At 36.5% G+C, this 27,466-nt stretch overlaps 1 protein-coding gene and 1 pseudogene across 1 annotated transcript; both read left to right on the forward strand.

Moving 5' to 3' along the window:
* Nucleotides 1-335: 335 nt before the first annotated feature.
* On the forward strand, nucleotides 336-10,562 carry LOC149145092 (21 kDa protein-like; annotated as a pseudogene).
* A 13,863-nt stretch (nucleotides 10,563-24,425) lies between these two features.
* Nucleotides 24,426-25,049, forward strand: LOC149145093 (pectinesterase inhibitor 9-like). Its single transcript, XM_089447579.1, has one exon. It carries the CDS (start codon nucleotides 24,426-24,428, stop codon nucleotides 25,047-25,049), a length of 624 nt encoding a protein of 207 aa, XP_089303705.1.
* The last annotated feature ends 2,417 nt before the right edge of the window (nucleotides 25,050-27,466 follow it).

Below are 27,466 nucleotides of genomic sequence, written 5' to 3' on the forward strand. Positions count from 1 at the left end.
TTATAGCTACCATGTTATTTATATCGTCCTCCGATATTTACTCTGCCGCATGAGTGTCACCCGAGTTTTTGCGCACGAAAACATCGAACAAATCAACCCTGCCCCAAAAATCGACAATCCTCCGGGACAGTAAGGTTTAATGGGTAATTGACCATTGCCAGAGGCCCGCGAACTCGGCTATATATGAGCGTTAAAGCGCGTCTGCCTACTTACAACTCTCTTCCGTCCGTCCCTGCGTTCGTCTTGGGTGCTTTTCGTTTCTGGTTCTCTGGTTTTGTATTGTATTGCCATCATCTCTGGTTCTCTGTTTTCTGTATTGTATTGCCATGGAATGACTGGGCGCTGCAACTTGTTTAATTATCCTAGTGTCTGCTATAATGGCTTCAGCTACGGCGGATCAGGAGGTGAATCACCAGCACAGCGACACCAACAACGTTGAATTTATCAAATCGTCGTGCAACGTGACTCGGTATACGCAGCTCTGTGTTTCATCGCTTTTTCCATACGCGGGATCTCTGGAGCCCAGGCTGAGCGACCTGGTAAAGGCGCCCATGAACGTGGGCCTGCTTAACGCCAGCAATGTTTCCGTTTGGGCAGCCGACATGGAAAAGAGAGGCGCCATGATGAGTGAAAGAGAAGGAGCGGCGCTGCACAATTGTATTCAGAATTTCGAGGACGCCGTTGATGAGATTCAGAAGTCTTTGAGGGAGATGGAGCAGCTGAGGAGCAACACCTTCCACTCTCAAGTGAACGACATGCCTCGGCGGATTTGAGGATGGGAAGGCGCAGGGGAGGGTTCACGCGATGGTGAGAGTGGTGGTGCAGAATGAGTCAGAGTTGATCAGCAACGCTCTAGCTCTCCTTAACGCATTCGCTGCCACTGGAAATAATGCTATCCATGGCGGAACCCCAAAACGGCTGTGTGGCCCTACTCTACTTCACTCTACTCGACTAAATAAATAATATGTAGTCCACAATTTTTATTAATGTCGATTCATAGTTTTTCTGCCTTATGGTTTTTTTTTTACTTTAAATGGTGGATCATGGTAGATTAGTGGCACCCTTAGCATTTTGAACAGCTTTGTTTTATTTTAAAGCTTTTGTTTCAGAGACAGAAAAATAACAGTTTTATTATGAAGTATAAATAATAAAATAATGTTATTGTAAAAATAGTGTTTAGATTCACACAATCTTATATGAAATGATTGAGTGTGGGAGTTACACCAATCAATCCATCCATCCATCAGTGACGGTTAAATTTGAATAATTTGCTTCTGTTAACAGGGAAAAAAAACCGCTATAGCATAATAATGTGTTGGAATAATTGACGAGTAACGGTCTGCATAACGCACGCTGCCATCCGAGAGGTTGGTAATAATGGTATCAAATTATGAACGCCAGAACGGCTAGGTGGTAATTATGCCTCTTCGAAGGCACCGACTGCTCTGCTAAATATGTACTCAACAATGTTCAATCAAATCTATGCATAGTTTTCCTGCCCCGCTCACTCTTAATGACCCCAGCGAGTGAGTATATATTTTAAAATGCTCTATATTTTTTTGGTTGATTGTGGTATTATCACAATTTTAACAGCAGCTCTAGCCTAGTTTGTTGCCCATGGCTAGAATGTTGTGACGAATGATAACCACCACTATATTTTGTGGAGGGAGTTGTTCTTTTTTGCCAAGGGTACCGGGGCATGTGATCTGCCATCTAGGTTTTCTCAAGCATTAGTTTTGGTCAACTTGTATGTATCATTTCTCTCTTAGTGTTCTTGGGTTAACTTGTAACTGTTGGGTTAACTTGTAAAGTATCTCTCTTTCAGTGTTGTTGGCATCTTGCCAAGTAACAGATGGGTCTCCACCAAGCTGGTTTTTGGAAGAGAATTTGCTTGATTGCCGATTCCAGGAATATCCCCCATTAGAATCTCACCAAAGAGGTCGAAGATTCCCCCTCTCCTCACCTTCAGATTCCCGAAAGATAAGGACGCCCTTGGACCAATTGTATGGATAGATTTCTCCTTTTGTGTGAAAGGGGATGTGGCTTTTAGAATTGATAAAATGTTACTTAGTATAGATAACGTTAATCTTATTTTTCTGGCTTTGTTGGTGATTTATGATCAATTTAATTTTTAATAAAAGATAAGAATATATTTTCCTTTTTATATATTAAGAAACAAACTTTCTATTTTAAATTCATGTTTATATTTTCACAGTCAATATGATTATCAATTTGTCAATTTGTCATGACATTTGTTAATGGTCATATATCAAGCTTAACTCAAAAGTGGAAGAAGAAGTACATATACAACATTTAAATTCACATCAAATACGATTATGAAAATATTGTTCAAATTCTTATGAAACGTGGTACCATTATGAAAATATTGTTAAATGTTCTCCTTGTTTTTCTTATGAAACATGCTTCATTTTTCGTGGTTCCTCTCTATTATTTGTTTTTCTTTCATATATGTTTCATGCTACACATTGTTTGACCATTATGTTTGATCAGATCAAGCAATATAAATGAATAATGAATAAATGGTGTGATCCTTCTGTATATACTTTATCATGACACATATTGTTGGACCATTCTCTTCACATGTGGATTGAGCAATGGAAATCCATGCACTTGTACCAAGTAACAAAAATAATGTTTCTTTAATAGAATTTTACCATATAATTTTGTGTGAGATTGTCCTTTTCCGTTATTTGAAATGTATTTTTAAATGCATAAATAGATTCAACACCTAAGAGATGTAAGATACTCTTATTCTAGAGATTAAAAATCTCAAACCTAGATTCTAACAAATCCTCATTATAAAATATGACTATAAAAGACAAAAGAATGTCACTAAAATGGATCATGGATAAAGAAACCCTGTATTAAATCTCCTCACTCATTAATTTCTAAGCAGTGATTTGACTAGAAATGTTGATTGTTCTTGGCCATGGTCAACCATCATATTATGTTATTATTATATTAATAATGTTTTTTTTGTGGTAAATATTGCGCTATCTTATAAACATAAATCTACAATAAAATATTGGAAATTTTAGGTTGGTCTATCACTAGGAAGACCAAACTGTAGCCAAAAGTTTACTCTCCTTAAAGAGGCATGGGATATCAAACTACTCATAATTCAAGAAAAGAGGAAATTGGTAACACATCAAGAGACTAGTTATAGGGCTCTAAATCCATAGTCACAACTTGGGTAGGATCCTTGTTGTCTCCTATGGTGCCTCCTGTCGAGGGTTGGGATACTAAGGTGCTACTCAATGGGCTCCAATTTCTGATCTACGTTATTTATGTCGTGATACAAATGTTCCATGGAGTGGAGAACATTTGCTAGATGGTCAAACCCATCCAAAGAGACTCTAAAGGTATTTCATTTTCCAATACAAATACAAGATGTGCATGTACTAGTTGAATTGTCCAAATATATACCCAATGTCAAGAACCCAATGAGTAGGAACTTCAATGTCCAATAGGTGATACATATGGGAGGTTCCTTCTCTCTTGGCATGGGTGAGCTCATCTTGGATGGGGCCTAGGGTAAGCTATAGATACCAGGCATTGGTTTCCTCCAAAGAACTGTGTGCATGTGTTATCTCGACTAGCCCATTGTTGGTAACATGTTTCTCCTCTACGAAGATAGAGTGAAAAGAGTTTGTTCGAAGAGATTGCAAAAAACCATGCATAAGAAAATAAAAGGAGGGTGACGAAACAACAAATATGACTGGGATACAAGGGAAAAATAAACAACTGATAAAGAATCACGGAGGGTAGCTAGCAAGTGAAAGATAAAGTGGGGACACTCAAAACCAAGGAAAACTTTGACGGTTGGTGAGAGGTCTAAAGAAGCAGATTGATGAGTAGCCACCACAACACTAACACTGGGTACTTATGGGGACAAGTGAGACAAAAAAATAAATAATGTAGAGAGGCACCAGAAGATTCCTACAATAATAGGTAAGACCAAGAGCTAAGAGGAGCCTCTTGAACGGAGGAAATCTAGTCTTGAATCTACAAGAGGTGCAATCCAACAACTAGAAGTTTCATGACCATATATGCATTGGAAACCAAGTGGAAAATATGCATAACGCCCTAAAAGCCTACAAGGAAAAGTGACACCATGGAAAAACCAAGCTCTCGAGCAGTCTAGTGGTGACTATCTTCAAGGATATAGTCCCACTTGGCAAAGTGAAAACTTTCCTTACCGAAATTGTGGAGACATATGGAAAGTTATCGATATGTGCCCAACTAAGACTCCTGAAGATGGGATTGAAGAGGATTCAATTGAAGTTTAATGAGAGTTGAATCTTGTTTGTATAAAAAAAAGCATTCATAATCATCGTTTTTGGAACCATGAAAGATTTGAACCAAAATATTTAGATCCATTCTCATATTCATGCCATGGTGAAAAGTCATTAAATGAGTGTAGAGATTTAAAACAAACATCAAGGGCTCAACTTGTCATCTGACCCTCCTTTTAGCACCATAAATGTTGATGGTTCTAGACCCACCAACATTCAGGGGATCTCCCCTATATCAAGTCCAAACTAGACCTCACACCATTTGGAGTAGGAGTCCCAACAGTGGGTGGTAATGTTATGCCTTGCATGCGGAAACGTGGAGAGGAAGTATGATAACTTGGGCTAAGAGAAAGTGTGTGACCCCTGCAGAGATTCAAGTGTGATGTGTGAAGTTTCCAACACACGAAGGGAAACGGAAGTGCACTCCTTGGAAGCCTGTAATAGCCACATAAGATAAATGAGTTGTGTTCCATCTCCATGTTTTTCGCTTCTACAATTTTCTCAATCCGCCGAGCAAGCTCCCAATCCTACTTTTGTTCACCTTCCTCCTGAGCTGGTGGTTGTTCTTGTTCCTTCTCTTCAACCTTTATATACATTGTTTCCTCTGTCATCACGCCTTTCCCTTGTTCCTCTTCCTGCTTCACTTTCTCTTCTCATTCTCTCCTCCTCAACTCCTATTCTTCCTTCGGCTTCTGCTCCGTCTGCTGCAACTTCAATTTTTCTTCCTACAACCTCTATTTTTCTCTCTTCCTCCTTTCTACCCTTTGCATCCTCTACTTTCTCTTTGCATCTACTGCCAAAGTTTCTTTCCTGATAATAGGATCTTCTTTCATCTTGCAACTTTTTCCTCCCTCTGGGTTGTCAACAATTTTCCTCTTTCCCTTGTCCTGCACGAGATTGTTTCCTTCTATTGTTGGTGCTTCTATAGTTGCTGTTATCTATGGAGAAGACTATGAAGTCCCTGGTAAACTAACCAACTCATTAAGTCTTGAGGCATTTTAGTAGTACCTCCAAGGATCCTTCTCTGGCCACTGAAATTCCCCACCGATTCACGGAAAGTAAATTCTCACACAGTGGTCCTTACCAATACTACAAGGATCATACGGATTAAAGTACCGAGTGTCAAATTAAATATTACTATCTCCTTTGCCTCTACATTTGTGACTTTCAAGTTATTTATCTCCCATAATCCAATATACAAGGGAAGAGTGGGCCATGGTGCTTTATTCTTCATATCGAGTGATCCTGACAACCTTGTGGCGAGATGGTATAATACTTCTTACATGATAAGTTTGTCAGTGGCATACCTTGGTAACACTTGCAGAGGATTCTCTCCGCCAAACACTCTATGAAGGTGCCACCTGGTGAGGCATACCAATCTGTGATGTCTATTATTCCCTCCATTACTTCTTGTGACATGCAAGGTAGATCTTCTTTAAAGAGAAGCTTGTAAAGCGAGATGATGAAGTGATTACTCCTTGATAACAACATTCTGAAAGCAACTTGAAATAGATGTGCATGGAATTTTCTCGGAGTATCCATGTCCAGGTCATGCCAGGGAACTATTGTTGTGCACATAATGCATCGAGTAAGTACGCAGACATATAGAACCTTGATTGCTCACCCTCGGGTGGAATCCGAGCCTATTGAACGACTTTCCATCACTGACCACCTAGTCCAATAATACTTCCCACCCTTTACGAAAGGTTTTGACGCTCTATTGACCATGGATCTTGTAAGCAAAAATAAACAAGAGATGATAAGCCTTCCCAAGGGACTTTGCCTTGTACACATGGGTGGGTGTATGTCAAAACCTCAATGGCTCTTTCACCCATTGTTTGACAATGTCTCTTCTATTTACATAGCTATGGTTGGCATAAAAGAGTAAGTCCATGAACTCTACTAACTCGGGAAAGTGATACATTTGCTGAAATTATTCTGCCCGAAAGGTGGAAAGCTTTTGTCTGCTGGCACTACTCAATGTCATGGTCTTATCGTCAATGTGTGAGACAATCTAGATGATTATATCTACACACAAGAAGGCAGGATACATGCATGAAACATTGTATAGTATTGACTTCTGGATGCTGAGATAAATGTATTGGTCCTCTAAGTCTACCTCAAAGTTTTTTGAAAAATAATCTTTAATCTAGTGCCATGTCAGTGATGATCCATTTCTATAAACAATTAAATATCTGCACAAACTGGAAAATCAACGGATGTTTTCTCAATTGCTTCCCCAATACTTCTCTCAGTGATTTCCTTTGAAGTAACTCTCTTAGGGGCCATGGTAACAGTGACTCCTAGAGAGGTGCTCAATAATTATTGTACCTGTGGGACAGAAAGGATACTCATGGCAAGAAAAAGTTGGTCTTAAGGAAATCTACTTATGAGGCAAATTCAGGCAGCAAAACAGGCATTTGATAGGGAGGGTTGCAAAATTTTCCATGGAAATAGGGACTGGCTACCTGTGGGAACTGTGCACTGCGCAGTCCCAGTAGCCAAGGTGGAAGCTTGATGGTTGAAACTGCACACTAAGCAGTTCAACCTAGCAAGAAGCTTGAGAGAGACTGCACATTACATAGTCTCAGTGACCAAGGAGATAGGTTGGCTCCTATAACTTCGAAGCGCATAGCTGGAGCCAGCTTGGACTACACACTACACAATCCTATAGGCCAAGCTTCTCCCTTGGTCCTGAGGATTTCGCAGTGCTAGGTGGGAAAAGTGGAATCGAACCAAGGGAAACCCATATCTGCCCAAGGGATGTATGGAAAACAAGAAGATCTGAGAGATTGTGTGAATTTGAGTGCAGACCTGACTAAGTGTGAGTAAATGCATGTGAATCAAGTGCAATAATTAATCAAATAGAAGGAAAAATGAAGTATGCGAGGAGTGTTGCCGCAACGATGACCATTAATGAAAAAGTATGAAAAATAGTGCAACACTTGGGAAACATGATATAAAACTTTAAAAAAGACTTCTACAAGTTAAAAAAAAGAAGTCAAAAGGCCAAATACCACTTAGGGGAACAACTGAAACAACACTAACACAAGCCAAATGACTAAAAGCGACAAAAAAAGTGGTGAAATATGACAAAATCAAAACTTACCCAAAAAAGCGATAACGATCACACCAAAGGTTCCTTGGTATCCTAGGGAATGCGAGAGCCCCAAGATCGAGTTTGAAAGTGAGCTCTATAAGAGTCGATTAAATATATTTGGACAAATTAGGGTTTATGACGTGCATGCCTAAAATCAAGGAAAAAATGACACTTGGCGAAAGTTTCTAAAAATAGCACAAGTGCCTCCTTTAGAATACTAAAAGTAGATCCCTAATTTTATGGATTCTTTTAATCTTTTTTCATTTTTTATTTTTTGGCAAAATTTGTTATGCACACTGCTCGGAAACACTGTGCAGTTCTAGGGAACTAAGTAACTTTCGAGCTAAGTGCACTACACAGTTTCAAAGCTTAGTGAGGGTTGCACAATTTCTGGGCCGAGCGTTGGGTTTTATACCATGACTACATAGTTTCTAACCTCAAGGATGACAAGCAGCCATGAATGTGCAATTCCCATCATCAAAGATGCTTTTGCTCAAGGATTGCGCAACTTTTGGAGGAAAGCCCATAACTATTGTGAGACCAAGTTGGGAGATCAACTTATGACATAAAAGAATCAACTAAGTAAGCAAACACAAGAAAAAATGAAGATATAAATCTCAGTCGAAGCATCAATACTTGAAGCAGTGAAAGAGATGTTTTTGTGGATAAGAAGGGAGGCTCTAAAATCGAAGCATAGAAAAAAATTTGGAGGGTGGTTGTAGCTGGTACAACCCGTCTTCAGGTTGTCTTCCACCATATAAGAGTTGAAAGCTTCTAGATTTGATTCACAGTTTATCCTAGATTCTAACGATGAGTCTAAAGACGAGGTCCAAGGCTTTGACCAACATTCAGAAGGAAACCCCTAATAATGTTCATACAAAGACAAAAAGAATCACCAAATTTGGGATAAAACCCTCATCTAAGATGCAAGAATAAATTTGAAGTGAATGAGAAATCCTCTTCTACTTTAGATATTGAGGCTAGAGTGGGTAAATATTGGGATTCACCATCCTATTTAAAACCCTAGTTGTTCCATTAGCTACATGGTGCCTTATAGTGGCGATGTCGTCCCAAGAAACCCTAACAACCAAGCCTCGACCACCATCATTCACTCTGCTATCTTGATAGTATATGACACCAAAACACTCCTCTATGAGGGAACCTGGTACATCATCATTTTCTTTGCGAGGTTTTTTAAATCAGAGAAGCCAATGAGGTTTCCAAGGAGGCCTTCAGGGGCCTTGACCTATAAGCATGCCACGAGATTGTTGAGGCCAAGTGTCTTGAAGTCATGGGTACTCTCGAGAGACTTTTCCATTTGTTTCGGGGTCTTGGCACTAGGGCTCCATAAGGGCCTCCTCGTTGGTGTCTTCTTCTATTTCTTATCATTTTCTGTGCGTTGCCAAAGCTTAAGTATCACTTGCTTTTAGATGATGACCTCCCACGAGGAAAGGGGAGATCGCAGAGGTGAGGTGGAAGTAGCTTCACTAGTAGAAGCAGTCATATAGGCCATGGTTTCCAACAACTATATAAAATCATACATATATTTTTACCTAACAATAACCCCATATTTATTCTTCTTGATGCTTAAAAGAACGTAAACTTTAAAATGGGAACTGATACTGTTACCCGTTTTATAGAGATAGCAAAAAAGTGACCCAATTTTGAAAAGGGGTGATGCAGAACACACATGCTTTTTTTAGAGCACAATTTTTGGCACTTTAATTTTTTTATGTACATTGCTTTTTATAATGGTAGTGTTTTTCTTGCTGATTTAAAAAAGTGGTTATTCTGCATCAGACACTTTTTTTAAAAGACCTATTTTTTGACTTTAAATTTTCTAATGTATGAAATGTAAATAATTATTTTGTAAATTTAATAATTTTGGAAGTGGTCCTCTTCTTCATATCTTCTTGTTTTTATTTTTACTTTTATTTTTTTTGTAGTGAGGTTTTTATTGTTTTGCATATTTAAAGAAGAAGGTCGATATTTTGCATTTTCAATATTCTACATATTTATACATCGTTAATTAAATTTTCAATCCACATGAAATAATTGTCTCTAAAAAACAAATATAAAAATATATATAAAAAAGTCAAAAATAAAAAATAAAAAATGTTAAAAAAAAATTATCTCATAAACCATAAAAGAATTTGGAAAAAAAAAAACAAAATATATATATATATATATATATATATATATATATATATATATATATATATATATATATATAAGTAAAAATAGAGAAATTAAAAAAAAAAAAAAAAAAAAAAACAACAACAACATTAGCAATAACTACGAAAAAATAAAAATTAAAAACAAACTAGTTTAAAAAAAATAGAAAATTAACGAAAAAAAATAAAAAACTAGTAAAATTAATATTAAAAAAAACAAAAATAAACTCAAATTATTAAAAAAAAAAAAAAAAAAAGGAAATGACGTAAAATATATGTCTTTTTCAAATGAAAAAAGTAAATAAAAATAAAAAATAAAAAAAACATTTACAGTTTATAAAGAAATGCCTTTTTTTTATTAAAAAAAAAAATAATTCAAATCATAAAAAAAAAACCAAAAAATAAATTGAAATTATAAAATAAAACCAAAAAAATGCGTCTTTTTTATTTAAAAAAAAATAATTATTATTTTTTATTAAACCTACATTTTTTATTTAAAAAATACAAATTTTAAATTTTTTTTTAAGCAATTTTTTTTTAAATACAAATCATTAAAAATATTTTAATTTTTTTTTAAACAAATTTAAATTTTTAATTTAAAATTTAAAAAGTTATTAAAAAAAATATTAAAAATTAATATTAGGTTTTTAATGTTTCTTTTATTAAAAAAAATAAAAAATAAAAAAAATTATCGTGGCCCTTCGCTCCCTAGCCGCCTATGGTGGCGTGGTCGTGGGCGAAGGGGCCTGCACACAGGCCCTCCGCCCATTGCCACGTCACCACGAGTGGTCGGGGGGCAGGCGGGCGATTCCCGGAATCGCCCGGCTGCCCCTAGGCTACCCGTGGTGGCGCAACAGTGGGCGGAGGGCCTACATGCAGGCCCCTCCACCCACGGCTACCCATGGTGAATCGCCCGCCCGGCCCCGGACCGCTCGTGGTGGCACGGCCGTGGGCGGAGGGCCAAATCAATAAAAATATTTTAATTTTTTTTTTAAACAAATTTAATTTTTTAATTTAAAATTTAAAAAATTATTTAAAAAAATTTAAAAATTAATATTGGTTTTTTAACGTTTTTTTTTATTAAAAAAATAAAATAAAAAATTATTGTGGCCCTTCGCTCCCCGGCGTGGAAGCCCTCCACCCACAGCCATGCCACCACGATTGCCTGTGGTGGCGCAATTGGGGTGCAGGCCCTTCGCCCACGGCCGTGCCACCACGGGCGGGTGGGGGCCGGGCGGGCGATTCCCGGAATCAATCGCCCGCCTCCTGACTGCCCATGGTGGCGCGACCGTGGGCAGAGGGCCTAAGATTCTGGGAATCGCCTGCCCATGGTGGTGCGGTCGTGGTGCAAGCCCTCCGTCCACGGCCATGCCACCACGAGCGGCCAGGGGTCGGGCGGGCGATTCTCGGAATCGCCCGCTCGCCCCCAGGCCGCCCGTGGTGGCGCGACCGTGGGCGGAGGGCCTGCGTGTAGGCCCCTCCGCCCACAGCCGTGCCACCACTGGTGGCCGGGGGCGGAGGGCCACAATAATTTTATTTTTTCTTTTTAACCAAAAAAAGTTAAAAAACCAATATTAATTTTTTATTTTTTTTATAATAATTTTTTTTAATTTTAAATTAAACAATTAAATTGGTTTTAAAAAAAATTAAAATATTTTTAATGATTTGTATTTAAAATATATATATATATATATATATATATATATATAGTTTAAAAAAAAAATTAATTTATTTTTTTTGTTTTAAATGTAGCTTTAATACAAAATAATTACATTTTTTTTAATAAAAAATACTCATTTTTTTGGTTGGTTTTCTTTTCTTTTCTTTCTTTTTTTTTCTTTTTTCTTTTTTTTTTTGATAATTTGAATTTTTTTTTATTTTTTTTTAATAATAATTTTGTTAGTTTTTTAATTCTTTTCGTTAATTTTCTTCTTCTTTTTTTCCCAGTTCTTGCTAATGTTTTTTTTTTTTAATTTCTCTATTTTTATTTACATACATATATATATATATATATATATATATATATATATATATATATATATTTCCAAATTCTTTTATCTTTTGTGAGATAATTTTTTTTAACATTTTTTTATTATTTATTTTTATCTTTTATATATATTTTTATATATATATATTTTTAAGTAATGAACATTTTAATCTTAATTTTAGTAGTTTTATTTTTTTTTGGTTAATTTTCTATTTTTTTTAAATCTAGTTTGTTTTTAATTTTTTTTTTTTGTTTTTTGTTTGTTTATTTTTTTATTTTATTTTTTATTTCTCTGTTTTTACCTACTTAAGTTTTAGTTTGTTTTAAATGTTTGTTTTGTGTTTTTTTTGTTTTTTTTTTTATGTTTTATGTTTTTTTTTTTTTGCCAATTTATTTTTATGGTTTACAAGATAATATATATATATATATATATTTACTATTTATTTGTTTATAATTTTTTATTTTTTTTAGTTTTTTAATTCTTATCATTAATTTTTTATTTTATTTTTACACTTTTATGATTGATTTTTTTCCTTTTTTCGTTTTTTGTTTTTGAATTTTTTTTTCGTTTTTTTTTTTTTATTTTATGTTTTGTTTTTAGTATATATTTTAATTTATATTTTGTTATTTTTTTTTTTAACTTTTTTTCTGTTTTGTATTTTTTCATTGTTTTAATTTTTTTTTACTTTTATTTTATTTTATGTTTTCATTATTTTTTTTTAATTTAATTTTTCGGGGTCATGATAAAATATTTTACGCCATTATTTCGAAATGTTGAAATTTTACTTTTCAAAAAAAAGAGCGTTCTCCCAGCATTAACACTTTTCGTTTTGAGGGTGCTTTTTGGATAATTTTTGCACAAAAAATTGGTTTTCACCGCCATTTTTAAAACATGTTGAAAATTTACCCAAGAATAAAAAAGGTGTTATTCCAGCATCAACACTTTTGATGTTTTTTCGGGGTTTTTTGCCAGAGTTACCGTTTTGAATTTATAGTTCTCGTTTCAAAGTTTACATTGTTTTAAAACTACAATCTTGGCATAAGGTGCTTTCCAATGCATTTCTTTAGATGTTCCTTTAAAAATCTTATTGACATTAGGAGAAATCACCATGCTCTTGAAAGAAGCTAAAAGTGAAAACTACTTGCCAAAATATGCTAAAAATATATGCAAAAAAACCATCGAAAATATTTTTCAAGGAACTTCCACAAACTTTTTGATGAGCACTAATGCCCCCTACGTATCCCCTAAATAAGGTAGAATGATAGCCCCACATGTGAACCCCCATGTGCATGGTGCATATAAATTTTGCATGGGGTTAGTGATGAAATAATATAATAATGCTCCACATGTACATTACCAACAAGAGGGTTAGTCATGGCTCACAAGAGTACATTACCAACAATATAGGGTAGTGATACATATTGTTTCTCTACATGAAGAGAACTTCTTGATGCTCATAGATTTCGTTAATCAATTAGAAACATTATTCAAAGTGTCCAATTGTACTAGTAAGACCTTCATTTCTGCAATCAAATCACTCAAAAACTAATATTGAAAATCAATATTCTTTTCCTTCAAACAATAATCAGTGTTAGTAATTGAGCACAAGGAAAAGCGTGATAGTATATAGCAAAAAAGGGCTAAGAAATTCTCAACACATTTTTGACACTAGGATATGAATTTATGGAACATGAATTTCACCATTCTAGATCATGATTTAACACTAGTAGCTCACTACTCAATGATGAAAATCCATCACCATAAATAAGGATTAACAACTCATACTAATATGATCTCAAAATTTATGATTACATATGTAATCATATTATAGAACTTTAAATATTCTATAAATAAATGAAACTTAAAGAAAATAACATTCCATCAATAACTATGGTTGATTGGGCTATTCATAAGATGAGAAAAATTAGGCAAGTTTAGCATCACCAGAAGTGGAAACCAAGTCATGGAAATAGATTTTAGGTTTCTAAATGGAAAAAAATTCACCCGATCATATTTCACATTACTTCTTGGATAAATACCCCTAGTATTGTTTCCACTACTAGGGATAGGTCTAGAGTGCATTTAGTAACTAGTGCTAGGCTTAAACCCTCCTCCAAAAGAAAAAACCATGTTAGGTATGGTTGTACTTTTTACAGGAATTATAGAAATATGAGTGAATGGACTTATAGGTGAAAAGATAGATATACAATAAAATGTAGTTGAAAGGGTAAAATCCAAATCCAAAAATATTTTTTACCCCTAAAAGTAGATATGAAACTAGAAGAAATAATTCCCCTAGTTGATAGTATAATAGAAATGAAACCCAATTATGGACCTATAGTAATGCTCCCAAGTAACATCCCAAAATGATCATTTATATTTCTTTAAGGGAAGTTACCAGAAGGATTACTGCCACTAACCTATGTGACAATAGGGTTACTCATGCACCCAAGTAGTAGAAATAATACTAATGATCATAGAACCTTTGATACCTCATGAACCAAGACCATGTTACATACAAACAAATAGATTTCCGTGTCAAAATAAACCCATTTGTATTGCTACTAGATCTGTTAATTATCCAAAGGAGGTTGAAAATAATCCATTGTAGAACTATCACTAACGTCCAACTCTTGTAGAATAATATGTTGACTTACACCTTCAACTAGAAACTCCTCAATAACATGAACTTCTTCAACTATACTATTAAAATAAATCGTCACTTCATCCTAAGAATCACCTAAAGGGTTAATAATCTACTCCTCATGGAAAGTTCCTTCGTGAGCTCAAGGGAAATATCCTAGTTCCTTTGAGACCAATGAAGGTACTAGTCAACCACTTTAGAAAAATAGGAACTGACTCACATAAGACATAATTTTCACTCGATACAAAAGTCCTAAGTTCAACTATGTGCACCACTTGTCAACACTCCATTCAAACATTCCTAAACAGGAAAAACAACATAATGCACTAGTCCAAAGAATTACAAATGTGATGAAATCTTTAATTCCACACTTAGTGGATAGACAGAAATATCCTTTCAAAAAATACCCTAAGGTAGTGAGTCAAAATGTCAACCAATGAAGGAAGAAGATATACATAGAACATCCTTCATGCAACAATCACCCAAGGTTCATGTACCCTTGTCAACATGAGCACCTCGTAAGGGGTTTAAGGGGAACATTATGCATGCACCTCAATTAGCATGAATAGTTCTCACTTGCATCACCTTTGAGAAACCTAACAAAAACCACTTATTTTAACACTCAAAAATTAGTAGTTGAGTTGGATGGTTGTTACTCAAGATTCTATGTGAGATAAGGAAATAAAATACCTCCTTCCTACAATTAAACTTTATATAAGAGGCATCACTCCAAGGATCTACGAGTTCTACCAAAACCTCTTAGTATGCATCTACCCATTAATAAGAGTGAGAGAGGATATCTCTACATTGAACTTGATCTATGTGAAAACTACATTCCCAAGAAGGACCTTTTTCTACTAATGGACTTTGCCCTATTTAATGGAATCCTAGTCTTGTTTAATTAGCATTCAAGAATTTGCACTCCAAACTTACCACTAATCCCATATCACCTACATTGATGCTACTTTCTCTATAAAATAGAAGCAATCCAAGTTGATTTTAATTTCATGTTTCTCTTAGGTATGTTATTTACTAAATAATTCTTATGGAATGAAATTGAATAGTGTTTCAACACAAATTTTAGATAAATTGAGGAAGGAATCATGAAACATACTCGCAATTGAACAACCTTGTTTTTCCAAATGGAGTGATGTTATCTAAAAACTACTTTGTAATTTAATTTGAGGAAGATACCAAAGTTCTCTTCAACGCTCTCTTATTTCCCATTTTTACACTCACCCTCATGTAGTATATAGAAGAAAGAAAGCATGGTTGAAAACTTTAACTTCCATAATTCACTAAAGCCTAACTTTGAAGCAAATGTTTTATAGATTTTTGTTTCTAGATTTGAAATCAAATGAAGAGAAAGCATGCAAATTAAAAAAAATGAGCAAGAAGCCTCCTACCACAATCTTCACCAAGAGACAAACTATTAACAATAACAATTGGGTTTTACTCTCCTCTATCATATACTCTAAGTGTCAAAACATGGCTACATTTTTCTTCTAGAGTTATAGAAAACATTGTACATCAATTTCAAAATTATATAATGTCAGGGTTGTTATACGTTGTTCTGACCCTTACAATGGTATAATCCATTTTTAATACAATGTCTGGGATAAAAATTATGGGAAAATTCTGGTTATATTTTACCATGTATCCTATGGGTCAAGGGATATTATTGATTTATGTTAACATGTGTTTTCTCCTTAATTTTTCAAAGGTTTAGAACTAGAAGGGGTAGAGTCTATACAAGTTGAATGATTGATATTTTCCCTTGGAATGATACCCTCATATGGGAGTGTCTTTAGGGGTATTCGCCCTTTTGAAGCCACAAGTTCATAGTTTCTCTAGTTTTAGTGATGTTATTTTTTTATACCATTTGTCAATGCACTACAAGGAATTACACTTTTTTTGTGGAAAACTATTTTTGAGATGGGCTCAAGTATCTCTAGAAGGAATGCATTTTTGGAAAAAAAAAATTAAGAAGACTCATATTTGATTTAACACTACACATTTTGGTTGCATTAAGATTATTTGAGGGTATTGAGTATGTTTTGCATCCACAAACAATGATTTCATTAATTAAAAATTATTACTTCAATGAAGATTGCATAATTAGATTCCAACTAGATTTAGATATCCGTGTAATTATATTTTATTTATTTTAAAGTAATCTACTCTAATTATTAATACATTCTTAAAACAATGTTTTGGATCAAAATTTATGGAAAAATGTTAGTTATAGCGTACCGTATATATTATGTGCCAAAATATATTCTAGATTTATATGAACATGTGTTTTATCGTTAAATTTCATAAGTTTAGAACTAGAGGGGTTAGAGAGTATACAAGTTGAATGATTAATATTTCCTGTTGGACTGAGACCCTTGTATTGGAGCGTCTCTAGAGATGTTGGCCCTTGCCAAGCCATGAGTGATAGGGTCCAACCCTAACCCTTTTATTTATGTAATAGGGTCGAGTCATAGTTATAGTTAGTTAAAGAGTCAATAAAGCCCATATTAATAATTGTAAGTGGTTGACCCACATTTAAAGAAAGGGACCATAGTTAGTTGCAAATGAGCCATGGTATTAGATAGATGGTATTGAGAAAACCATGGTATTGACCCATGGTATTGCATGTATGAATCCTATATAAAGGATAGAGACTCCCCTTTGAGGACCGTCATGTCTTATTTTGTAATTGACCTCTGCTCTATTGGAGGTTGCCCCCTCAAAGAAGCAAGTGAACATTGCTTTCATCTCTGAATAATAAAATAATTGTTGTTATTTCTCATTTTGTTCTATGTTCTGGGTTGTATTTCTTCGTATATTTGTTATTCTGGCATCTTCTCGCAGGTCAAGAGCATAACAAGTGGTATCAGAGTGCTTTCCAGGGCTGATGGTATCTCATTTTTTAGCAGAATATTTTTAGGCTCGAGACGTGTTCCAGCGTCTTTAAACCACAAGATCTATTGTTGAGCGCATAAACCTATGGATTTGGGGTGGCATGCATGCAGGAAATACAAGAGGTGGTCACGCTTGTTGGACTCCCTTGTAACCCCTGTGGGTACCCCTTCTAGTAGTAGCGCATTAGACAGAATCACACACAGAATGTCTTCCACGTACCCTTTGGGTATATCAGAAGCGCCCTAGGCTTACCTGAAACCTCGCCTTAGATAAAGCATCGGCCGTCTTGCTGTTACAGTACACTGAGAACAACACTCGGGAAGATTACTCGCACATAGGATAGGGTAGTCAGGTAATATGGCTAAGGGTACGATTGATCCTCCTTAGTTAGTTCCCTAAAATATTGGGCCGAGTACTACTCTTGGACCCTTATGTATAATTCCATCTATAGCACCTGACACTCCTTAAGACCATAGTTCCCTCGTCTCTCTGAAGATTTCCCATTATCTTCTTTACCAGATCAAATCTAGCAGTTAGGGTTTCGTCGCTGCCACAATAATCAGATCCACCAGTTGAGGGTCTACTACCACAATACCATTCAGATCTAGCAGCTAGGGTCTTGTCACCGCCACAGTCCAACTCACATTCAGTAGTAAGGGTTTCGTAGCCAGATCTGACCTTTTGTGCAGGGAGGGTTGTGGCATATACCCTGGGGCGATTCTCACAGGACATTGGGTAGAATTAGGTTTTCTGGAAATTGGCCACTGCAGTATTGATAAGTGGGGAGTAAAACTCCTTTTGGAGTAAAAACAAATAAAAAATCTAAGGCCTTCCCGGGATGCTTATAAGAGACATAGCCCATAAGGATCTGGACGACAAGCTGATCGAGGTGGTACCATTCACTTGTCAACTTCAATTTTTGGGTGGTCCCAATTTTTTTCAAAGTGACGACAAGTGACCTGTATCTGTGTATGGTAAGAACCCAAGCTCAAGCCATGGCCAACAAGAATATGGAGAGCATTGAAGAACAACCGGCTTCTTTAATAGACCAGATGCAGACATTCATGGCCACATTCACAAGGGGAAAGTCAGTGTCGCAGTCAGAGGCACATGGTTTTAATGAAGACCTTGAAGGAGAACCTAGCCATCATCTCCACTTCCATGGAAATTACCAACATTCCCACCCTCGACCACCCAAGCTGCACATGTACAAATTTGATGGCTCTAATCTGACAGTATGGGTAGCAGAAATGGACCAATATTTCACTCTGAATCATATCATAGAGGATGAAACTAAACTACGTGTGGGAAGCCTTTACCTGGACCAAGAGAGATGGCAATGGTAGCAATGGCATCAAAAATGCTATCTCGGGAACATTACTTGGGAGGTGTTCACAAAATCCATTTGTGACCGCTTTGACCACGAATATAATTTTCTGGGTCGTCTTACTAAGCTCTTATAGACAGGCACAATAAAAGACTACATTGCAGCCTTTGAGACATTGGCCATCCGCACAGAAGGTCTGGGAGATGCATTCTACTTGAATGTTTTATAAGTGGTCTCAAAGAAGCCATCCAAGCCCATGTCTAGATGCACCACCCACCCACCTGGATGGATGCTTACACCACGGCTATCGAAGTGGAACGTGCTTTAGATACCCAGTAGCCTCGTCCAAATTTCATAGCCAAGGGACACTCCACCCAGGCTCAGGGCACTACCCAAACACTTAAGGTTCAAAAGGTGTCCCTTGCAGAAATGGCTGAACATAGGAAAAAAGGCTTGTGTTACTAGTGTAATGACAAATACTCCCCAGGGCATAAATGCAAGGAACCCAAATTCTTTCAAATTGATTTTACTGATCACAACTCATCTAAGGAAGCCCCACCCCTTCAGGGACCAGAGGAGGAAGATGAGGACACCCAGTAGGACAATGAGCTCCCAGCTACGCCAGAAGAACCAATTATCTCGCTACATGCTTTGGCAAGCATTTATGCGCCCCAAACTCTCAAAATCAGAGGTTTTATTAAACATCGCCCTATAGTAGTATTGATTGATAGTGGCAGCACTCATAAATTTATCCATCAAAGAGTCGTCGAAGTTGTTCATTGTTTTGTCAGGGCAGTCTCTAATTTCCAAGTCCAAATTGCTAATGGGGGGACAATGAAATGTGAAGGCCACTACGAAAATATCAAACTTCAGATGGGAGATTACCACCTAAAGACCCACATGTTTGCCATCAACATGGGTGGTTGTGACATTGCCTTGGGTGCTGAATGGCTTTGCACACTAGGCCCAATCACAATGGATTTCCAGGAGTTATATATGAGTTTTAACCAGAACGACCACATGCATACCATCCGTGGACTCCAGGTAGGTGTTCCTTATATAATCAGCTTGCATCGAATGGAAAATTTGTTGAAAAAGGGCCATCATGGAGTTATTGCCCAATTTAATGCCATCCAGGCCATCTAGCCCACTACTCTTCATATTCATCCTGAGATGCAATAGGTCTTAAACTGCCACCAGCTGGTCTTTAACAAACCTAAAGAGCTTTGACCCTCTAGAGGGGAACATGATCATAGCATCACTTTGGTCCCAAGGGTAGAACCGTCGAATGTGTGCCCATATAGATATCCTTTCGCCCAAAAGAATGAAATTGAAAAAATCATTAAGGAACTCCTGGAAGCTGGTGCCATTCATCCTAGCATCAATCTTTATTCATCACCAATGGTCATGGTGCTCAAGAAAGATGGGGAATGACGCATGTGTCTAAACTACAAGGCCCTCAACAATCTCATGGTCAATGATAAATACCCTATCCTGGTTGTTGATGATTTGTTGGATGAACTAAATGGTGCTCAATTCTTTACTAAGCTAGATCTTCATTCGAGTTATCACCAAATACGCATGAAAGAAGTAGACATTCCCAAGACTGCTTTCCGAACTCATGAAGGCCATTATGAATTCTTGGTCATGCCATTTGGTCTCTGTAATGCTCCATCCACTTTTCAGAGCCTCATGAATCACCTGCTCAAACCATATCTCAGAAAATTTGTCCTCGTTTTCTTTGATGACATTCTCATCTACAGCCTCACCTCAGAGAAACATCTTTAGCATGTAGACTTGCTCTTGCAACTACTCCGGAAGCATAAATTATTTCTCAAATTGTCCAAGTGCTCTTTTGGCATGGAAGAAGTCGAGTATTTGGGTCATGAAGGTATCAAGGTGGATCCCAAAAAGATCCAGGCAATGCAGGATTAGCCCCAGCCAAAGACCTTTAAGAGTTTGAGGGGATTCTTGGGTCTCATAGGCTACTATCGCAAATTTATCCGCAATTATGGTCGCATTGCTAGACCCCTCACTAACCTTATCAAGAAAAATCCATCCTTATGGACTGATGAAGCACAACAAGCGTTTATGGCTCTTAAACAGACCATGTGTTCCACTCCCGTATTGGCACTACCCGACTTCACCAAATCTTTTGTGATTGAAGGTGATGCTTTGGGCACGAGTATTGGGGTTGTCTTAATGCGGGAAGGTCAACCCTTGGCTTTCACCAGCCAACAACTAAGTGGGAAACATCTGAGACAATCTACCTGTGAGAAGGAGATGATGGCCATGTTGCATGTAGTAGATACCTGGCGACCATACTTATTGGGGCGGCGTTTCCAAATCTGCACTGACCATCAAAGCCCCAAATATTTTTTGAAGCAACGTCTATCATTTCCCCAACAAAATAAATGGCTGGCTAAAATGTTGGGATATGATTATCAGATAATTTACAAGAAAGGGCATGAAAATGTAGTAGCGGATGCTTTATCATGCCAATTTGAGGATGAAAACACCCTGTTATCAATCTATCTTCCCATTCTAGATTGGATTGAAGAAGCCCGCAAGGAATGGTTTTCACATTCCTCTCTCTCCCAAATCATTAATAACTTGAGAGAAGATCCTAATTCCACAATGAGATACTCTTGGAAGGATGAGATTCTTCGCTAGAAGGATAGAGTAGTGATATCGCCAACATCCACCCTAAAAACAAACATTTTGGCAGAGTTGCGCTCATCTCCCACTGCAGGCCATGCAAGCTTTCAGAAGACTTATGCTCGCACTCGTCATTCCTTCTTTTGGACAAGCATGAAAACTGACATTCTTACTTTTGTAGCTGAATGTGATGTGTGTCAACGCCACAAAGGAGAAACAGTCAAGTCCTGAGGCACCTTACAACCATTGCCCATCCCTGTCTCAATCTGGATGGATGTTTTTATGGATTTCATTACTGGTCTTCTGAAGTTAGGCAACAAGTCAATCATCATCCTGGTTGTGGACAAACATTCTAAATATGCTCATTTTTCCACCCTACCCCTCCCATTTACCCCCACTTTGGTGGCACAAGCTTTCATGGACTAGATCTTCAAACTGCATGGCATGCCCGCTTCCATTGTGTCTGATCGTGACTTGACCTTCACTAGTCACTTTTGGCAAGAACTTTTCAAGCTACAAGGAATCTAACTCCAACTAAGTACTTCCTATCATCCGCAAACTTATGGTCAAACTGAAGCAGTCAGCAAATGTTTGGAGACCTACCTAAGGTGCTTCACTTCCGAAAAGCAACATCAATGGGTACAGTGGTTACCTTTAGCTGAATGGTGGTATAATACTAATTATCATGCCATCACCAAGATGGCTCCAGATGAAGTAGTGTATGGTCAACTACCACCTTCACCTACTTCTTACATCCCTAGATGCTCTAAGGTGCAAGCAGTGAATCAACTCCTACAGAACCATGCAACCATGCTAGCCCATCTCAAAGATAATCTTCATCATGCTCAGAATCACATGAAGCAACAGGTAGACCAACATCATTCAGAGCGCACATTTCAAGAAGGGGATTAGGTATTCTTGAGGCTACAACCATACAAGAAAAAATCACTCAAGGACAAGGGTTGTCAGAAATTAGCTCCAAAATTCTATGAACCTTATCAAATACTTTAGTGCATAAGAGAAGTAGCCTACAAGCTAGCCTTGCCACCAACTGCAAAAATCCATCCCGTCTTCCATGTATCATGCCTCAAGAAAGTGGTGGGGAACAATTGCAGAATTCAAACCAGTCTACCTAAATTGGATGAAGAGTGTTCACTCTAGCTCCAACTTGAACAGGTCCTCCACACACGAGAACGACATCTGCAAGGCCGCACGATCAAGGAAGTCCTCGTCAAGTGAAAAGACACCTCTCCAAAAGATGCGACATGGGAACCAACCACTATTCTTCAGAAGTTTTCACAGCTTCAGCCTTGAGGACAAGGTTGTTTTTATAGGGGAGGGCATGTTAGGGTCCAACCCTAACCCCCTTATTTATGTAATAGGGTCGAGTCATAGTTATAGTTAGTTAAAGAGTCAATAAAGCCCATATTAATAATTGTAAGTGGTTGACCCGCATTTAAAGAAAGGGACCACAATTAGTTGCAAATGGGCCATGTTATTAGATAGATGGTATTGAGAGAACCATGGTACTAACCCATGGTATTGCATATATGAATACTATATAAAGGATAGAGACTCCCCTTTGAGGAGTGTCGTGTCTTATTTTGTAATCGAGCTCTGATATGTTGTAGGTTTCCCCCTCGAAGAAGCAAGTGAACATTGCTCTCATCTCTGAATAATAAAATACTTCTTGTTATTTCTCATTTTGTTCTGTGTTCTGGGTTGTATTTCTTCGTATATTTCATATTCTGGGATCTTCTCGCGGGTCAAGAGCATAACAATGAGTTCCTAATTTCCTTACTTTTAGTGGTGGTATTTTTTATATTACTTGTCAATGTAGTAGAAGGAGTAAATATTTTTGCTAGAAAATTATTATTGAGGTGGGAACAAGTATCTTGGTAGAGAAGGCATTTTTGGCATACAAGTTAAGAGGATTCATATTGGATTTAATACTACAAATTTTGGTTGCATTAAGATTACTAGAGGGTATTGAATCTATTTCTACATCCAAAAACAATGATTTCATTAATTCAAAATTATGACAAATTATATTTAGATAATAATAAATAAAAAACTACTAGTTAGAGCATATTGTTTGCTTCTTCTACATTCTCACAATGACATTTTATTTATTTAAAATTATTGTACTCTAATTATTAATATAAAAAATAATTAATTAAAAATGTAAAATATATTCAATAATAATAATAATATATTGACCATGAGGTTATTATGATTATGAAATTTTATAAAAGATTTCTATAAACATTTTATATAAAGAGATCCATTTTAAACCTACATCATGGAGAGGGATAGAATTTATAAAGGTGTAATTTTTTTTTCCATTTAATTACACTTTAAGAAATTAAATAGTTATCCATACATGATAAAATCCAAAGTTAAGATGATTTATTTTTTAATTATTATCACATACATACTACCTATTTATTTATTTGGATGAGACAACATCTCCCATAGGAAACTTTGACATGTGAAATACCTCGGCCTTGTACGACATAAAGTCTTTGCAGAGTCCACGTATAAAAATGGATAGGAGCTTGATAATGTGATCATCTATCCTATTGTGTTTTCTTGAGAACTTGACATGACCCCTTCCAGTTTGATCCCACGGGCTAAAACCCCTTGTGTAATTTGTCCATTGGCCCACGGTATTTGATTTGGAGAGATTGTGTCCACTTTGACCATATCAAATAAATTCATTCCAATAGTAAAATAAAACCCAATATCTATATAATTAAAAAAATAAAATCTAATATTAAGTGAACGAAAATTAGTATCATAAACTATAAATATACAACCCACAACTAAATATTTAAAATTTTCAATATACAATCCACAACGAAATATTTAAAATTTTATATAATTAAATTAAATTAGTAAGAGAACACTAAATCCGACCAAAAGATTTAATTTAAAAATATATATCTTAACATCGTGGGAATGAAAACATCGAACAAATGAACCCTCCCCAAAAATATATATCTTAATATCGTGGGAATGAAAACATCGAACAAATGAACCCTCCCCCAAAAATCGGCAATCCTCCGGGACAGTATGGCGTAATGGCTATTTGACCATTTCCAGAGGCGCGCGAAGTCGGCTATATATGGGCGTTAAAGCGCGTCTGCCCACTTACAGTTACAACTCTCTTCCGTCCCTGCGTTCGCCTTGGGTGCTTTTCGTTTCTGGTTCTCTGTTTTTGTATTGTATTGCCATCATCTCTGGTTCTCTGCTTTTGTATTGTATTGCCATCATCTCTGGTTCTCTGTTTTTTGTATTGTATTGCCATGGAATCACGCGGCGCTGCAACTTGTTTAATTATCCTAGTCTCTGCTGCGATAATGGCTTCAGCTACGACGGATCAGGAGGTGAATCGCCAGCACAGCGACACCAACATCGTTGAATTTATCAAATCGTCGTGCAACGTGACCCGGTATCCGCAGCTCTGTGTTTCATCGCTCTCTCCATACGCGGTATCTCTGGATCCCAGGCTGAGCGACCTGGTAAAGGTGGCCATGAACGTGAGCCTGCTTAACGCCCGCAATGTTTCCGTTTGGGCAGCCGACATGGAAAAGAGAGGCGTCAAGATGAGCGAAAGAGAAGGAACGGCGCTGCACGATTGTATTCAGAATTTCGTGGACGCCGTTGACGAGATTCAGAAATCTTTGACGGAGATGGAGGAGCTGAGGCGCAACACCTTCCACTCTCAAGTGAACGACATGCAGACGTTTATGAGCGCCGCCTCCGCCGACCAAGACTCCTGCCTCGGCGGATTTGAGGATGTGAAGGCGCAGGGGAGGGTTCACGCGATGGTGAGGTTGGTGGTGCAGAATGAGTCAGAGTTGATCAGCAACGCTCTAGCTCTCCTTAACGCATTCGCTGCCACCGGAAATAATGCTATCCATGCCTGAACCCCAAAACAGCTGTGTGGCCCTACTCTACTAAATAAATAAATGATATGTACTCCACAAATTTTATTATTGTCTATTCATAGTTTTTCTGCCTTGTGGGTTTTTTCACTTTAAATGGTGGATCATGGCCTATTAGCGCCAGTGTTAGAATTTGAACAGCTTTATTTTATCTTAAAGCTTTTGTTTTAGAAATGGAAAAACAACAGTTGTATTATGAAGCATAAATAATAAAATAATCTTATTGCAAAAGCAGTGTGGCCGTCTTCACTTAGTACTCTCCTCTACTCTACTAAATAAATAATATGTACTCCGCAATTTTTATTAATGTCTATTTATAGTTTTTTTCCTTAAAATGATGGATCATGGTAGAGTAGAAAACACCATTTTATTTTAAAGTTTTATGTTTTAGAAATTTAAAATTAACAGTTAATAGTAGTAAGTATAAATAATAAAATTAATGTTTTTGTTGTAAAAATAGTGATACAGTTTTCGAAGTGATGAAGTAATGGAGTTACACTAATTCATCCTTCCATCCTGTAGTGACTCGGTTAAATTTTGCATCCCGCGTTTGAATAACAAGCTTCTGTTAAATTGACGAGTAACGGTCTAGCTTTCTGTTGAAAAAAAGCTCAACGTTCCAACTCTTCATAACGCATTCACTGCCACCCAAGTAATAATGGTAAAATACAAACACATGATGAACTTCAAAACGGCTAAGTGGTCATTATGCCTCTTCAAGGCACCGATTGCTCCGCTAAATATGTACTCAACAATGTTGAATCAAATATATGTATAGTTTTCCTGCGCGAGCTCACTCTTAACGACCGCCGAAGGAGTAAGTATATGTTTTAAAATGTTCTATATTTCTTTGGTTGATTGCGGTATACTAAGGTATTATCACACTTTCAACAGCTTTAGCCGAGTCTGTTGCGCTTTTACTATGAATAATGATAACCGCCACTATCTTGAGTTGTCGAGGGGAGTTGTTCTTGCTTGCGAAGGGTGAGCTAGGTCTATCGGCCATCTTTATGTTGATTGCTGATTCTCTGAGCTGCTATCTATGTCTACCTGCCATTTTTATATTGCTGATTCTCAGAGCTGCTATCTATGTCTACCTGCCATTTTTATATTGCTGATTTCTTAAATATTTAGGAATCGGATGGACATGGACCATCAATTTTTTTGACCGCGCCCATGTTAGTCTGATTCCAGAATATTCAAAGAATCAGCAATGGACTTAACCTTGGACAGGTACCTAAACATTGGCTTCGGTCAACTTGTATGTATCTCCTTGTCATTCCTATGAAATATGGTTCATTGTTCTTGGTTCCTCTCCGTTATTTGTTTTTCTTTCATATATGTTTTATTGCTGCACATTCTTATGAAATATGGTTCATTGTTCGTGGTTCCTTTCTGTTATGTTTTTTTCCTTTCATATATTTTGCTTTGCTATACATTGTTGGTTTTCCTAGATCTTAGGAAACGTGGTTCATTGTTCGTAGTTCTTTTATGTTATTTGTTTTTCTTTCATATATGTTTCATTGTTGCATATTATTTCACCGTTCTGTTTGCATTTGGATTAAGCAATAGAAATGAATAATGAGTAAATTTATTTGTTTTTCTATTATATATGTTTCATTGTTACATATTGTTTTACTATTCCTTTTGTATTTAGATTAAGCAATAGAAATGAATAATGAGTAAATGGTGCGATGCTCTTATATATGCTTCATCATGATACATATTGTTTGGACCATTCATGATACATATGGTTGGACCATTCTCTTTACATGTGGATTAAATAATAAAATAAATAATAGAAATGCATGAATCTGTTTCCTTTATATAGATTAAGCAACAGAAGTTCATGCCCTTGTATCAAGTAATACAAATAATCTGGCTATCTGATTTTTTTTTGTTTCTTTTTATAGAATTCTACCATATAATTTATAATTTTGGGTGAGATTGTCATTTTTTATTATTTAAACTGTATGTTTGAAAGCATAAATAGATTCAACACCTTAAAAAACCAAATAAATTGTTATTCTAAAGACTGCAAATCTCAAGCATAAATTTTTTTAAATATTTATTAAAAAATATAATTATAAAAAAAAACTATTACTAAAATTAATCACGACACCAGCCCACGGGGCTTTGGATTGACGGTGAATGGGTGTTCTGTTAAGGCACTCCTTGCGATAGGTCACTGGTTCAAATCCCCCGTGGGTACTTAGATTAGTCTTACCGAGAAAAAAAAAAAATTAATCACGACACCCCCACACTCATGAAATACAAATTTGCACCATTGATATTAAATTATTGAGAATTAGGCTTCGGATTATATCATGAACAATAATAGCAGGAAGACTCAGAGGTCATGCCTATGGAAGTTTCCTTCTCTCGACATGGGTGATCTC

Source organism: Pinus tabuliformis, chromosome X, assembly GCF_031772625.1.
Source record: "Pinus tabuliformis cultivar Carrire ecotype Pingquan chromosome X, CPIR1, whole genome shotgun sequence".
NCBI lineage: Eukaryota > Viridiplantae > Streptophyta > Pinopsida > Pinales > Pinaceae > Pinus > Pinus tabuliformis.